The sequence below is a fragment of the Oreochromis niloticus genome, linkage group LG6 (assembly GCF_001858045.2).
Source record: "Oreochromis niloticus isolate F11D_XX linkage group LG6, O_niloticus_UMD_NMBU, whole genome shotgun sequence".
Lineage (NCBI taxonomy): Eukaryota > Metazoa > Chordata > Actinopteri > Cichliformes > Cichlidae > Oreochromis > Oreochromis niloticus.
This window is the reverse complement of record NC_031971.2, coordinates 2,006,193-2,021,336: the sequence shown is the minus strand read 5'-3', so window position 1 is coordinate 2,021,336 and position 15,144 is coordinate 2,006,193. Positions and strand designations below refer to the sequence as shown.

Below are 15,144 nucleotides of genomic sequence, written 5' to 3'. Positions count from 1 at the left end.
GCCAGCCACCATGGAAATGCTAAAACTCTCCACTGTCTCAGGGGACAGTTCTACTGGCCTGGTTGTCGACGGGATGTGGAACTTCATCTGCACTGCTGTGACACCTGTACGGCATGGAAGGGCCCCACTCAACGCTCCACTGCCCCCGTACAGCGGCATCGGGTGGGGGCCCCGATGGAGAGAGTGGGAGGAGACGTCCTAGGGCCTTTCCCCGTCCCCGAGGCAAGGAACCGGCGCGTGTCGGTGGCCGGGGACTGCTCCAGGAGGCTGAGGGAGCGGCCGCGAGTGGTTCGTGAATACACCCACCAGGCCCAGGTCAGCGCCGTAGTATGACAGAAAAGAGCCTGCGACACCAGGTGCCGAGGGGGAGCTTTCGTGCCTGGCGACAAGGTTTGGGTGTGCTGCCCGGTTCGCAAGAGAGGGGTGTCCCCCAGGCTGTGCGGTCACTGGCAAGGGCCGGCGGAAGTCGTGGGGCGGCTAACAGAAGTGGTGTACCGGATCCGCATGCCGGGCCCAGGGCGCGTGGCGGTGTTGCACCAGGACAGGCTCTCACCGTACCGCCCGCCCGCTCCAGCAGCCACTGGGGCAGGGGATGCTGGTGGCACCCCAGGTTCTCATCCAAGTGACTCTTCCCCTGCTGGTCGAGATCAGCCTGCACGCCGAAGGAAGACACATGGACATTTGCAGGACTTTGTGTTGGGCAATGGGGTTGTTGGGGACGACTGACCCCTTAGGTGGGGGCTATGTAGCCGGCCAGGGCTGTTCGGGGTTTTGTTCTGACAGTTGTGTTCTGTTGCCATGGTTACAGGTGACGCTCTCTCTGCGGCTGTGTGTGAGAGAGTGAGAGAGTGCCATTTTTTGTGTTGTTGTTGTTGCCGCGCTGAGGAGGGAGGTGGCGGCAGTGTTCTCGGCAGAGAGAAATAAACTGGTGCTCCCAAGAAACCTCTGTCTCCTCCGTGTCTGAGCTCGCCACAATATAATTAGTGTGATTTTTTTTGCTTTTTCTTTTTTTTTTTTTTGCTTTTTCGGTCATGTTATGTTTAACTGTCAAAGGCTTGTTACAAACTATGAAACACATCATGCAGACTTCTGGATGTTAGAAGAAAACTAATACTGCTCATGAATGAGACTAAAGGCAGGAAGGTGTCTTTTAAAACTAAACATGTTAATAGGACCCCCCTATTTATATCATAGTTTATGATATAGCACGTGTATTTCAGTAATAGCCTACTTATCTCAGTGTAGTGGTGTACAGTCACACAGCTCACGTGGGCGTTATCTGTGATACTCCTTAACTATAATTTATCCAAGTTAACTTCAGTTAACCATTCAAACAGTTCTTTTGCAATGAAAAACATAAACACTCATGTCGCCGGTAGGTTTCCGCTGTGCCAGCTGTTTACATTACAGCTGCTTATGCAGTAACCATGGTAACCACGGATTCTGAGCGGCTGGATCGACGGAGGTCAGACAACAATTTTACATATATGATCTTAAAACAGGACACAGCCATTATCCGTCCTGGCCTCATATCAAATGTGAACGCAGACCGAGTCTGTGTTTGACGTTTGCTTTATATCTAATCTTCCTCTCAAACATTTAAACAGCAGCGAGTCTGCAGCTGAGGGAATACAAACTCAAATTGTCGGAACAGGTTTGATCGTTTCTTGCGTGTATTAATTTGGTGATTTATTAAATGTATAACTGTTATTCTAGTCTGCTGCTGAGTCTGTTACGCTGATGAAAATGCAGAAAACACAGATCATGAACACCTGTTCAACCAATCACTTTCATTCCACTTTGATCTGCGACAAACTGACGGTTCATCTCTGTTACAGTGTTGCGTTAGACTGCTATATTTTTTGTTCTTTATGCTGTAGATTTCCATGTCTCTGGAATAGTTGGCAGTAATAAGGATGATTTTCTGTAAAATCATATTGATGTGACCCGTGACATATTCGTAGATGACCGTTAGATTAGTCAGCTGGGAAACTGGATTAACTCAGAGAGCTGAAGATATCGTGGAGATGCTGACCTCGCTCCGTGGTGTACAGGGCCGTTTACCCTCATGATTAATATTCACAATAAAAATATTAGCCGAACATCATGAAGTCTGTATGTGTTTCATAGTGTCGAACAACCTTTGTACAGTTAAAGCCAGCAGTTACTACATGACGGAAACACCAACGTTATCTCTTTTATGCGTTTATACGCAGGTCACGCTGATTACTGAACAAAAACCCAAAGATCAGCTGTTAATCGGATTTATTTGCTCTCTCTCCTCCTTAAACATGTTTTTAATGTTAGTTATAATTCAGAATTGGCGACTGAAACACGTAGGACACATAAGAACATCAGGAAATAAAAACCCGATAATTATAACCTCAGTAAAAGAAGTCAGGGTCAGCGGGGGTTATTACAGCTGTGTACCGGGGCCTGCGCTTTGTCGGTGGTAATAACAGCTCGATTGCTTGCGAGGCGAGCGGGTCTATCCCACGCTTTGCCGTGAGACTGGGCTGGGCAGACATCTCCGAAATCATCGAAGCACTTTTGCAAAGAGGCTCTATCTTGACAAACCGACCAGACATATGAAGATTAAACCACTTTTTTTTTTTTTTTTTTTTTTTAAAGAAAGAGGGAAAGAAAAAAAAAAAAAACCTGAGAAGAGGGACGGGGAAAAAGGGCAAAAAACAAAAACCAACAGAATAAGCAGACAAAAAAAAAAAATACATATCGATCACCTGGATCACCTGTTGAGAAAGAAAAAAGAAAGCAAGCAGAAGAAGACAAGAGTAATAAACAAGATCACAATGATATATGGGAATATGACAGTAAATACTAAATATTAAACATTATGGTGCAGCACGTGAGATCGACAGCGCACAGTGTGCTTTGAGGTAGGAGCTCAAAAGGGTGTAGTTTGTGTGTGTGATCACCCTGTGAGCATGAACGCGCTTGTTTTTAAAAGGTTCCTTCATGTAATGATCTGCTAGAGGGTGTGGGGGGCCACTGCCCCGTCCTCCAGGGCATGAAGCAGGTATGGAGGAGATCCAGGCTCCAGACATCCAGAGGCCCCCAGAACACAAGAGACCAAGGAAGACCAACAGAGGGCAGCCGCGCCACTGTCCCAGAAAGAGCTGAGGAGAGTCCCAGATGAGGGGTCACTCAGCAGCCGCGGAGCAGAAGCCAGGGGGGTTGCAGTGACGTGCCCATGAGCTCCGCCAGCAGCCAGCTGTGCCCGAGTGACCGAGCCCCGGGCCGAGAGGCCGAGGGCACCCCATCCCCGAAGTGGCCCGAGCGAGCCCCAGGCTCCATGCCCCGATAAGCAGCCGCCAAGGAGTGAGCCGGTGGGTACCTGGGCGCCCACCCCGGACACAAAGAACCACCAACGCACCGATGTCTGAGGGCGTCTGCCACCGGCAGGGGAAGTGGTGGGGGAGATGGGCCTCCAAACCTTGGAGGGCCTGAGATGTCCCCAGAGAGGTGGCGTCTGATACCCAACCTGACATATAGACACAGACAAACAGGCACACACAGATACAAACATCTATTCCCACCCTCATGCTCTCAACACTCACCCAACGTGGAGACAGACATAGAGAGACACTGTACACACAATCACACTCCCCAAGCGTACTCTAAGCCCCGGGTCTAGGTACCCTTGCCCCTGGAGGGGGAAACTGCGCCCAGACCCAGGTGGTGTTACCCTTTTCCCTGCGGTGGGGAGAAGCAGACCGCCCCGACTCCGCAGCAGCAGGGAGGCCCCACATTCCAGACCCCAGTCGGACGGCCAACTCTTCCTCCTAGCCCCCCCTCTCCAGCAGGCCGCAGAGAACGGGGGTGTAGGAAGACTCCAAACCTCCCTCCACCCGCTCATATGTAGTGTTGATGTATGTGTGTTCTAAGGTGCATTTAAAACCCAGGAGGGCATGGAGCTACCTGCCAGAAAAAGAAAAAAAAAAGGAGATTAAACCACTACATTCTTGGCTAAAAAAATATTAAAACGGTATGTGGTGACACACAAACAGGGTTTTTCCAAAGTTCAGTTCTGTTAGTTTCCACATGCCAGTTGTTGTGTGCTAAAAACAATGGCCACCAGGCCAAAGCAATGGTTTTGACTCGATCAGCGTTAACCCTGCCCCCTGGGTTTGATGGGTGAGGTTGACAGATAAAATTATTTCATGGTGAGACCTGAAGGAGTCAACTGTGCCAAAATGAATTAATTAAATACACCATTAAATAATTATTTAAATGTGGCAATAATTAATTAAAATGTGAAAAAAAAATTAATTAACTAAATGTGTCAATAATTAATTAAATGTGTCAATAATTAATTAATTACATGTGTCGTAAATATTTATGTAATTAATTATTTCCGATTTTAATTGATTATTGCGACATTTAATTAATTATTTAATGGTGTATTTAATTAATTCATTATGGCAGTCCTGGCGTTCCATAGAGGGGTCAGCAGTATAAAAAGAAGCCATTTATGTCCACTGTGAGCGACCATCTTTGAACAGAGGCGGTGGTTTACGACACCAACTGTCTGCCATCTATAATCCAGTTTTGAGATCCCTTCCCAGACACCTTAACGCCCACTCACATCCTGGGCCATCTGACCTCAGGAAATCACATGATAGGGTGGGGCAAGGTTTCACAATGAGCTCACCCGAAACCCTGGCTGATTGTGACCCACACCCGTTTTCACACCTTGGCTCATGTGATTAGGTAGAGGATCATCAGGGGGTCCTTGGTCCCTCTTTGGGGGGAACTCCCACTGGGTTTAAATCTGGGACTCTCCACCATTTGACCCTTAGAACTGAAGAAGCTTCTCGGATGAGAGGTGAAACGTCTTCAAGCAACTTAAAGAAGTCCAGACGCTTTTCTTTCCAAGGTCCTCAGTATAAAAAGAGTGTAGTTTATGTTTATGGGTATGGGAAATTGTCTTATCGGCTGGAGTTAAAAAGCAGGGTGGCTTTGGGGACAAAGGTGGCTCTCCTCCTCTCAGTCCTGCAGGAAATGCAGCAGAGGGGAGCCATTGAAATGCGGGGTGAAGAATGTGAGAGGGGTCATTGATGATTTTGGCTGCCTGTCTAAGAGCCTGTTGGCTGAAAACCTGTCCCAGAGTTCTGACAGGCAGGCCAATGATTTTAGAGCACACTGATACAGTGTGCTGCAGTCTCTTCCTGTTCTGAAGGCTGAGGTAGTGGAACCAGCAGGTAATGGAGAAGGTGATGATGTTTTCCAGGAAGGCATAGTAAAAAGTCATCATGATGAGTGTGCTGACTCCAAAGGAGTTGAGTTTCCTAAGGAGGTATAGCCGTTGGTGGCACCTCCTGAGAATCTCCTCAGTGTTGGCAGAGAATTTCAGGAGGTTGTCAAAGATGGTTCCAAGGTATTTGTACTCCTCAACTACCTCCACTGGCTTCCCATGTATGGTGGTGGTGACTGAAGCAGCCAGATCCCTCTGCCTACTGGAGAAGGTCATCTCTTTGGTTTTGCTCACGTTCAATTCAAGTTTGGAGCTGTCACACCACTACAAACTCCTGCAGAGTGGGCCTGTGGTGTTGTGAGGGGCCTGACAGCAGTGACAGGAGAAATGTGTCGTCAGCATATTTCACCAGGTGACAGTTGGGCTGTGTGGATCTGCGGTCATCGGTGTAGAGGATGAACAGCAGGGGGGAGAGCACACAGCCCTGGGGGGAGCCACTGGAGGTGGAACGGAGACCGAAAAGAGAGTTGTTGACCCGAACTTTCTGAGTTCTGTTGGTCAAAAAGTCCAATATCCACAGGGTTAGCTGATAATCCACTTGAAATCGGGAGGAAAGTTTAGTGGCCAGGATATGAGGCTGCAGAATGTTGAACGCTGATGCGAAATCAGCAAACAGAAGTCTGGCAGAGGAGTCAGGGAGTTCCTGATGTTTGTGGATGTAGTCCAAGATGACAATTTTTACATCATCAACACCTCTACGTGCACGGTAAGCAAACTGGAGTGGGTCCATCAGGGGGTCAGTTGCTCTTACAATGTGCTGTTTTATGATCTTCTCCATGGCCTTCATCACCAGGGAGGTGAGGGCCACAGGACAAAGATCATTCAGAGACTTTGGCTTGTTTCTTTTGGCGATGGGGATGACTGTGGGGTGTTTCCACAGCTGGGGGACGGTGTGACTGTCAATTGAGTGTTGAAATAGTCCGGAACACACTTCCTAGTTGCCCTGCACAGTGCCTCAGAACTCGACTGCTGATGTTGTCAGGGCCGGGTGAGCTCCTCTCCCTCGTCCTCCTGAGGGCTCTCACCATGTCGTCAGTCCTGAAGGTGAGTGCAGAGCTGCCAGGTTTGAGTGAGGATCTGGATTTCTCAAGCTGGGTGATATTGTCCATCTCAAACCTGGTGTAGAAAGTGTTGAGGTCATCAGGGAGGGAGGAGGGGTTGCTGCCCTCCACCTGGATGGTCCTGGGGGTGGTGACCACAGTATTCACAGAGGCCATGGTTTTGAGGCCCTGCCAGGCTGAGCGGAGGTCCCCTGTGGTTAAATTTTTTTCAACTGTGTTTTTATACTCAAGTTTAGCAGTTTTTATGGCCCTCTTGACCTCCCTGTTGACCTCCTTTTTGTCCAGTGCAGAGCCGGTAAAGAAAATCCTTTTTTTTTTTTATTAAGGATTTCCTTGGTAAATGGTAAATGGACTGGTTCTTATATAGTGCTTTTCTACTCTGTCTGAGCACTCAAAGCGCTTTATAAAACTAATTCATTCACCCAATCACACCCATTCACACAAGCACTTCTTCTAAGCTCTTAAGTGCTCTATCTAACATTCATACACATTCACACTCCGATGGATGCATCGGAGAGCAACATGGGGTTAGTATCTTGCCCAAGGATATTTGGCATGCAAACTAGAGCAGCCTGGGATCGAACCACTGACTTTCTGGTTAGAGGTGGACCTGCCCTGCCACCTGAGCTACAGCCACCCCAAAGCTTGAGCTTCTTGGTGATCCAGGGTTTGTTGTTGGGGTAGATGGAGACTGTTTTTGAGGGGATAATGTTGTCAACACAGAAGGAGATGTATGATGTCACCGTGTTGACTTGTTCGTCGATGTCCCGAGGTCAAAATGGGAGATGCCCCCTAGGGTGGTGGAAAATGACCGAGCTAAGATCGAGTGGGACTTCCAGATACAGACAGAATAAATGGTGGTTACTATCAACCGGACATAGTAGTGGTAGACAAGCAGGAGAAGATGGCCGTAGTGATAGATGTAGCGATGCCGAATGACAGCAACATCGGGAAAAAGGAACACACAAAGATGAAGAAGTACCAAGGGCTCAGAGAAGAGCTTGACAAGATGTGGAGGGTGACGGTAACAGTAGTCCCAGTGGTAATCGGGGCACTAGATGTAGTGACTTCCAAGCTAGGTGAGTGGCTCCAGCAGATCCCAGGATGAAGGATGGACTGCCTGCAGGGGCTAGAGGGAATTTTGATGTATGAAGGATTTTAATCCTGTTCAAAATTTGTACCATAACATTTTTAGACAAATTGGAGATAGTCGCATAGATGGAATGACCCTGTTGTTATTGATGTTATCTTTTATATTTTCCTAATGTCTTAGGTATTAGGTATCTGTATGGAGCATGAAATTCTAACACTGTGACAACCCTACTATGGAGTTTGCATGTTTTTCCTGTGCCTATATAGATTTCCTCCAGGTACTCTGATTTCCTATTACAGTCCCAAAGGCATGCATGTTAGGTTACTTAGTGATTCTGAATTAATCATGAATGTGAGAAAGATGAAGTGCTTTGAGGTAATACGATAAAGTGCTCCTTGAAAGCACAGGAAAAATGTGATGTTCTATGACTGGTTAGTAAGAGTAGAAAAGTGCTATATAAATAAAAGTACATTCCATGTATCTCCCAAAATTATGATTTTTTCCAGTAAATTGAAGCATCTGGTGTTTCTTTCTTCTTTCTGGGTTAGGATAATTAACCTGTTAACCATTTAAAAATGTTGTTTATTGCTGACATAACCTCTTCCTCTTATTCATCAGGTGATCACTATAGGCAGGCACGTGAAAGGATATCACTATATAATAGCAAACTTGGTGAGTCATTTTCCAGTCTTTAAATGAGGCTGACCAAATATACTTATGTATGACTGTTTAACAATTACTGAGGTTTACAAAACCTCAGTAAACAAGGATCTAATAACAGGTTTACACTGATTAACTGGGATCCTAAAGCAGGCAGTCACATTCAGACATGCTGTGAGAAGACTACCTTTTGCTTGCACTACTGCAATTTATATAATAGAGCAGTAGTTGCTGAGTAGTTGCTAGGCATAACTCATTCCATAACTCGTTTCTCTATTGGCATGCTGACTAGATTGCTTTTGTGACTATTCTCAGTGTCATTCAACAGTATCTTTAGATGTTGCCGATTCTGGCCTTATGTTTGACACCCCTGCTCTAAATAAATCTCTGAAAAATAGCTCGTGAGTTGCTGGAGGCAAATCGTTTGCCTGCATGATCAAGGCTCCATGAGATCTTAGCAGAGAAGAAAATAGTGTTTGCATATTACTGTTAAATAAACTTTTCATAAATTTCAATAATTGTATATTTTGTTGATCTTGTTCTAGGGTTTTGTGGATGGTGACCTCTCTAAAATCCAGTATGGAGGTGCAAATGTGTCTGGCTTTCAGATTGTAGATTTTGATGATCCTGTGGTGGCAAAGTTTGATCAGCGATGGGAGGCTTTGGAAGAAAAAGAGTATCCTGGAGCTGATACAAGGATCAGAGTAAGATTTGGACATCCAACAATAATTTTTTTTGTTTAATTTAGTTGAGTTTTAGTTATTTCAGCAAAAGTCATATGGTATAAGAAGTGGATTAAGATTACCGGGAGATGGTCTAAGAATCAGGCCAGCAAAAATGTATTCTAATATCAAGTAATGCTTAGTATAATACATACACATGTATAATACATGCAGCTTGAGTTCATCAAAGTGAGTTTTACATGAGTTAGGTGTGCATTAAAATTAAAAGTCACACCTGTAGCATTTCTAGGGAATTCTAGAAGATTTCAGACTAGACTGAGACATATATGAAAATGATCAATGGGTTTGAGAGCTTTGCCTTCTTTTTAGTTGGCAAATAAAAAACTGCACCACATTTAACATAAAAAATGTCAGCTTGGAGGCTGATTAGTTCATGCCATGTGTAGTCTGTATCATGACAAGGGATGAAACCTATCATGGGGTCTGTATGGGATTAAATTAGAGCCATGGCCATTGATCAGTGGGCTTTAATCAGTGGGCCTTGATCAGTAGTTGTTGATCAATGGTCATGAGAATTTCCATAATTATGATTAAGGAACTGACCTCCAAGCCCCTTGTTCCTTCAGTGGGCTGGTTTCAGTCATTATGCAAATGTCCTGTTTATAAGATTAGGGAAACCTGCAGTCAGCTGAGACTGAAGAAGTCACTTGGATGAGTGACAAAACGTTTCCCCCACTGAAAACGCTACATCCAGATGAACAGAATCAACTTTTGGAGATTTACTGACCTGGATGATTGAGCATGCATCAAGACATTTTTTGCCATTATTTTTGTCCTTCAGTATACTTCAGCCCTCACCTATGATGCAGTCCATGTGATGACTGAGGCATTCCGATTCCTGCACAAGCAAAGAATAGATATAAGTCGTCGTGGCAACAGTGGGGACTGTCTAGCTAATCCAGCAGTGCCCTGGGCACAGGGGGTGGAAATTGAGCGTGCCCTCAAACAGGTAAAAATGATTTGAATGTCCTTAGTATGAATGCACAAAGAAGAAATCATAAAAGCTAGGTGTAAGAGTTTAGATCAGAGATTTCGTTGAAAAATCTTGCTGTCTTTTATTTGGTTACTTGTCAAAAGCTATTAAAATTCAATGTTTGAAATTATAATTGAAAATATAATAATTTGAAAATTGTTCTAGCAACACAATCAGTCATTTGTTTGAGTGGAAGTAGTGTGTGGTGAAGGTACCAGTGGAGATGACCAAAAGTAGGGTTGCCCTTTGTTAACTTATCCTACTATAGCCATCAAGTCGGGGTGTCCATGAGATCCAGAAAGTGTCTATTTTCATTTTAGTTTTTGTAATTTAATAGACTGAATTATATTCTTAAGCTGTGCAAATAATAATTCAAACAATTTGTATTTAGGTGCATGTAGATGGTTTAACAGGGAATATACAGTTTGACCAGTACGGAAAAAGGATCAACTATTCGGTGACAATCATGGAGCTTAAGAACAATGGACCTGTTAAGGTAACTAAAAAAATCATGTTGCCATAATATATATCATTAGAATACATTTTCTAGCTTGTCTGTGCAAGATATTTGCATAACCTTATTTGTGTCTGTTCACAGATTGGGTATTGGAATGAGGTGGATAAGATGGTTCTGACAAAGTCAGACCTTTACCCAAATGACACAATGGGAATGGAAAATAAGACTGTCATCGTTACAACGATATTGGTAAATCATGAATCGAGTTACAATTGACCATGTCAGTCAATGTAAAAAAATTTCTGTCTTCTATTCTATAATAGTGCAGTAGTTTAGGTAAAAATGATCAAAAATGTGAAAGCATGAAATTTTAAAGAGGTTGTCTGTCTGGGGTTGCTTAAAATCCACTTTGAGGGCACATGTGCATCTGACTGTAGCTAGTGCAGCTTCTATATGGATATACTCACACGGCCCCAGCAGACCTGAGGGCAAAAGGAGGTCTGACTCATTCACACTTAAAGCTGACTTTGATCTTATGTGGGTCAGACCAGCAAAATTCCAATTTCTGTCAATGTAAACAAGTATAACTACACAATTAATCTCTGATATATCGTAATATAAGACAAAGAAGGAGGGAATAAATTGTGGAGAAGGGAATACATTTTTGGACTTTTAACTGTATTTCCCTAATTTTAACAGTATGTCCCAGTTTTTTTTACTTTATAAAGAAAAACTGCTGGAATAAATGAAAGAAAGCTCTCTGACCGACTAACCTTAAGTTGTAATAAGTAAATATGTGAAATTACAATAAAAAGTTGCCAAAAATGCCCAATGTATCAAATGTGGTACAAAAAAATATATAATAGATATATAATAAAAATATATCATACACAACATGTTATAGCAAAAAAAAAAAAAAAAAGAGGGAATTTTGTTATAAGGGTTAATAAACATCTCAGTCCCCAAAAATCAGAATTTTCTGGCTTTTTTTTGATGGGTTGGGTCTTACAGGGTCAATTACCAGGCCGTCCACACAGGGAGAACATGCAAACTCCTCGCATGAAGGCCCCAGCCAGGTGGTGGAGTCGAACTCAGGATCTTTGTGCTGTGAGGCAATAGTGCTAACCAGTGTTCTCCCCATGTTTGTGTGGGTTTTCTCTGGGTAAACCAGCCTTCTCCCACAGTCTTAAGACATGTAGTTATCGGGGTTAGGTTTATTGATGATTGTAAATTCGCCCATAGGTGTGATTGTGAGTGTGAATGGTTGTCTGTCTCTTTGTGATAGCCCTGTGATAAACAAACGACCAGTCCAGCACTCACCTTAGGACTGCTAGGATAGGCTCCAGCCCCCCGAGACCCTGATAAGGATAAGTGGATTGAATTATATTGGTAATTAATTTTGTGTGTTGTCGATGGCCATGGTTGTTGTCTTCTTTTTCAAACTCACAGCTTTACCTCTTTATTAGTAAGAAAAGCTGCAAAACCTGTGAAAATACAGGTCAAAGTCCAAAATGTATGTCCATTGCATGGTCTGAATTGTAGTCTTTGCTGGGCTGATTCTGGCTGCCTGACCTTATGTTAGCATCCCTGGCCTACAGCTTCAGGTTAAGAGTCTCAATGTCTCAAGAAATTAAAAATTATATGGATGAAACAAACCCTACCTCCAACCTTAGATGGATTGTCAAAGGCTTGCCAGATGCTAGCTGATCCATTTTTTTGTATTTTGAAAAAAAGAGAGACAATAAATTGTATCCATAAACATATTGTCTCATCGCTAGAAGTAATGCAAAGCAGAGTTACTGTAGCTCAGGAAGTAAAAAAAACCAGGTCCTCTACTAATCAGAAGGTTGGTAGTTTGATCCCAGGTTGCTTCAGCCTGCATGCTCGATATCATGGGGGCAAAATACTAACCCTGAAAGTATGAGTATGTGTGAGTGTTAGATAAAAAGCAAAAAAAGTGCTTGCATCAATGGGTGTGAATGGCTGAATGAGACATGTTGTATAAAGCCCTCTGAGTGCTCTGGGAGAGTAGAAAAGTGCTATACCACAATAAAAATAATGGAGCTAAATCTTACATAAGTATAGATATATTGACCTATACATTTAAGAGGGTAGGAACAGAAAAAGAGTAAACTTCATCCTACTCTTTTTCGAGCATGAACATTGTGTAGACATAGAGATGTCTTGATGTTTTTAAGTTTTTCTTTTTTACATGTTTGAAACAACAGGGTTCCACCTGCGGACCTCAGGCTGCGCAGTAGTTGGTACAGGAGCAGGCCATGTAGAAAAAATCTTAAAATTAATTCTAAAAGTAACGAGCAGCCAGTGCAAAACCATTAAAACTAGTTTAATTTTTTTAGTCTTTCTTGGTTCTTTAGTGCAGCATTTTTGTACATTCTGCTGAAAATTAAATATTTTTTGATGGATACTCATTAGAAGACCTTTACAATAATCTAAACGAAAGGAAATTAAATTGTGTTATTGTGTTATAATAGTGTGATTGCCACTAAAACTCAGCATTGAATGGATCCTTGGGATATATTAGCAAGCCTGGGTAACATTTCTTATGTGTTTCTCAAAGATGAGATTAGAATGAAAGATCACCCCCCGGTTTCTGATGGGTGATTTGACATGTATGGATAAAAGACCTTGAGAAGAATGTTACCTGGATGCAGCATCTCTGAACCAGTAATGCGAATTTCTGCTTTATCTGAGTTTAATTTCAGGAATTTGGCACGATTTTTTTTTTTTAATATCTGTTGTTTTTGTTGTTTTGTAAGGTTGCAAAGGTCACTTGCATCAGTGGATTTTACAAGTTGCTCCTATACAGAAGTCTGGACTGGCTCTCTGTTCAAAGAGTCTGAGTCTCTGATCCCAGGAGTATTACCAAAGTAGGTTAATAGAAACGGATTTAAGCTGGTTGTGGGGAATTCACCCAGCTGTCACTACTCCACAGCCTGCTAGATGATGCATTGTTAGCATTTACAATTAGCAACCCGAGTAAGGTACCATCAACGGCCACATTCATTAATGGTAACTCCCCCCTAATGATCTATGGCACTTGGGAATTTGCTAGGATTTAGTGGCGTGAAAAATAGGCCCCAGGGATAGCTTAATTTTTAAAGGGTAGAATAATCTTTAAGAACCTCACAAAAGTGGATGTTAATACTTATACCCAAGGTTTACCTTTACATTTAAAAAGAATCCATAAAAGGGAATGTCTACAAAATTTACTTTAATTGCAGAAAGTAAACTTTATTAAGCAATTTGGCAAGGGCAAAACCAACATCTCAGCCAGTTGGACTTGTTTTCTTGTCTCTTTTTAACACCTGTTAAGATCTGAGCTTTAGTATTTATCAGTGACACTACATTTAAAATTACCTTTTCTGGTTGTTCGTGCATAATAAAATCAAAAACCTTTCTATTTCTCTGTCTTTCTGCCTGCTCTACTTTCCTCACACCCAGACAATTGCGCTCACACATACAGAGCTCAAGGTCACATCTGCACAGAAAAAGAATTCTAATGTTTAAACCTTTCAAACTTGGGTTGAAAGGTTTAAACATTAGAATTATTTCATTGTAATGATTATATCCTTATTCAGCTTAAATTAAATTATTCAGCTTGTTAATTCTTGATTTTGTTTTGATCAGGTTTCTGATTTGATTGCAGCAAGAATAACTGCCCATTAAAAGCGCATTCATAAAACTCTGTCCCTCTGTGCTACATTACACTCACAAAAGGCTGGATTTTATGGCTTTTACTTCATTTCTGGTTGGAGCTGAGCTGAGGGATCTCAGTATTCTCAATACAGTTGAACGAAATGTTGTATCTCTGTATAATGTGACCAAATGGTACACAAATGGTAGGATAGGTCCCCTGGGGGACTCCACAGTTCAGTCCAGACTACAGAGACCTGTGGTCACCAATGGAAACAAAAAACTTAGTTTGTCTATACCACCGCAAAGTTGTCCAAGATATAGTCCCAGTGCTGCAGCCTCTCTATCAGAATTTGATGTCCTGTTGTATCAAATGCTGCACTTAGGTGAAGTAGTGCAAGAATAGAACATTCACCATATTAGCAGTTTTAAAGATGTAATTTGTAACCTAATAGACACAGTCACAGTATTGTGATGCTGACTGAATTTTTTCAAGGATATTGTTTTCAAGAAGCTGAAGACAATATTCTCTAAGAGTTTTGCTGTAAAAGGTTACTTTGATATTGGTCTGTACATTTTTTGCACAGCATCAAGATCTGGTGTGGATGCATACGGGCTGTCTCTGAGTAATCTAGAACGCTTAGAACTGTTAATTGGACAGCAACCAAGTGAGATCTACTTTAAGAGATGGTCCACTGTGTTACAAAGAATGTCATAGTTTCTGGGTTTGGATCCAGGGTTTTGAGTTTTGGGGATGTTTAGGGGATTCTAGTTAGCATTTTTAATAATCTTGTATTTTAGTTCAATATTCTGTATTATTTAGTCTTCTTCTCATCTACTAATTGGAAGGTTGTTGGTTTGATTCCTGGCTGCTGCATGCCAAATATCCTTGGGCAAGATACTACTCTGAGCACTCAAAGTGCTCATTCACCGATTTACACAAGCACCTTTTTTATGCTTTTAAGTGCTTTCTATCTATACTCACACACATTCATACTCAAATGTGTTGTACTGTTAACATTTCAATGTGTTTGTGTATATAGGAAGCACCATATGTGATGCTAAAGAAGAATGCTGAACTGTTTCAAGACAATGACCGTTATGAAGGTACATTACATCAGGTGCTATATGTCTTAGTTATATGATACTCATAAAAGGTTTTTGAAAAGTTATTTACAGCACAGTAAAACGTTTTATTTGTTATTTGAACCAAAAACTTTAGACC

At 42.5% G+C, this 15,144-nt stretch overlaps 1 protein-coding gene across 6 annotated transcripts in view; it reads left to right on the top strand.

The window, feature by feature from the left end:
• Positions 1–15,144, top strand: part of glur2a (glutamate receptor subunit 2A) — a 123,221-nt gene that overhangs the window by 31,260 nt on the left and 76,817 nt on the right. For all 6 annotated transcript variants that reach the window (XR_003220294.1, XM_005457612.3, XM_005457610.3 and 3 more), the window contains 6 exon segments: positions 8,048–8,101; positions 8,635–8,793; positions 9,614–9,781; positions 10,197–10,301; positions 10,404–10,511; positions 14,963–15,026. Coding sequence is in view for 5 of the 6 variants with exons in the window: in XM_005457612.3 (XP_005457669.1) it covers positions 8,048–8,101; positions 8,635–8,793; positions 9,614–9,781; positions 10,197–10,301; positions 10,404–10,511; positions 14,963–15,026 (658 nt within the window). In the remaining variant the exon portion in view is untranslated.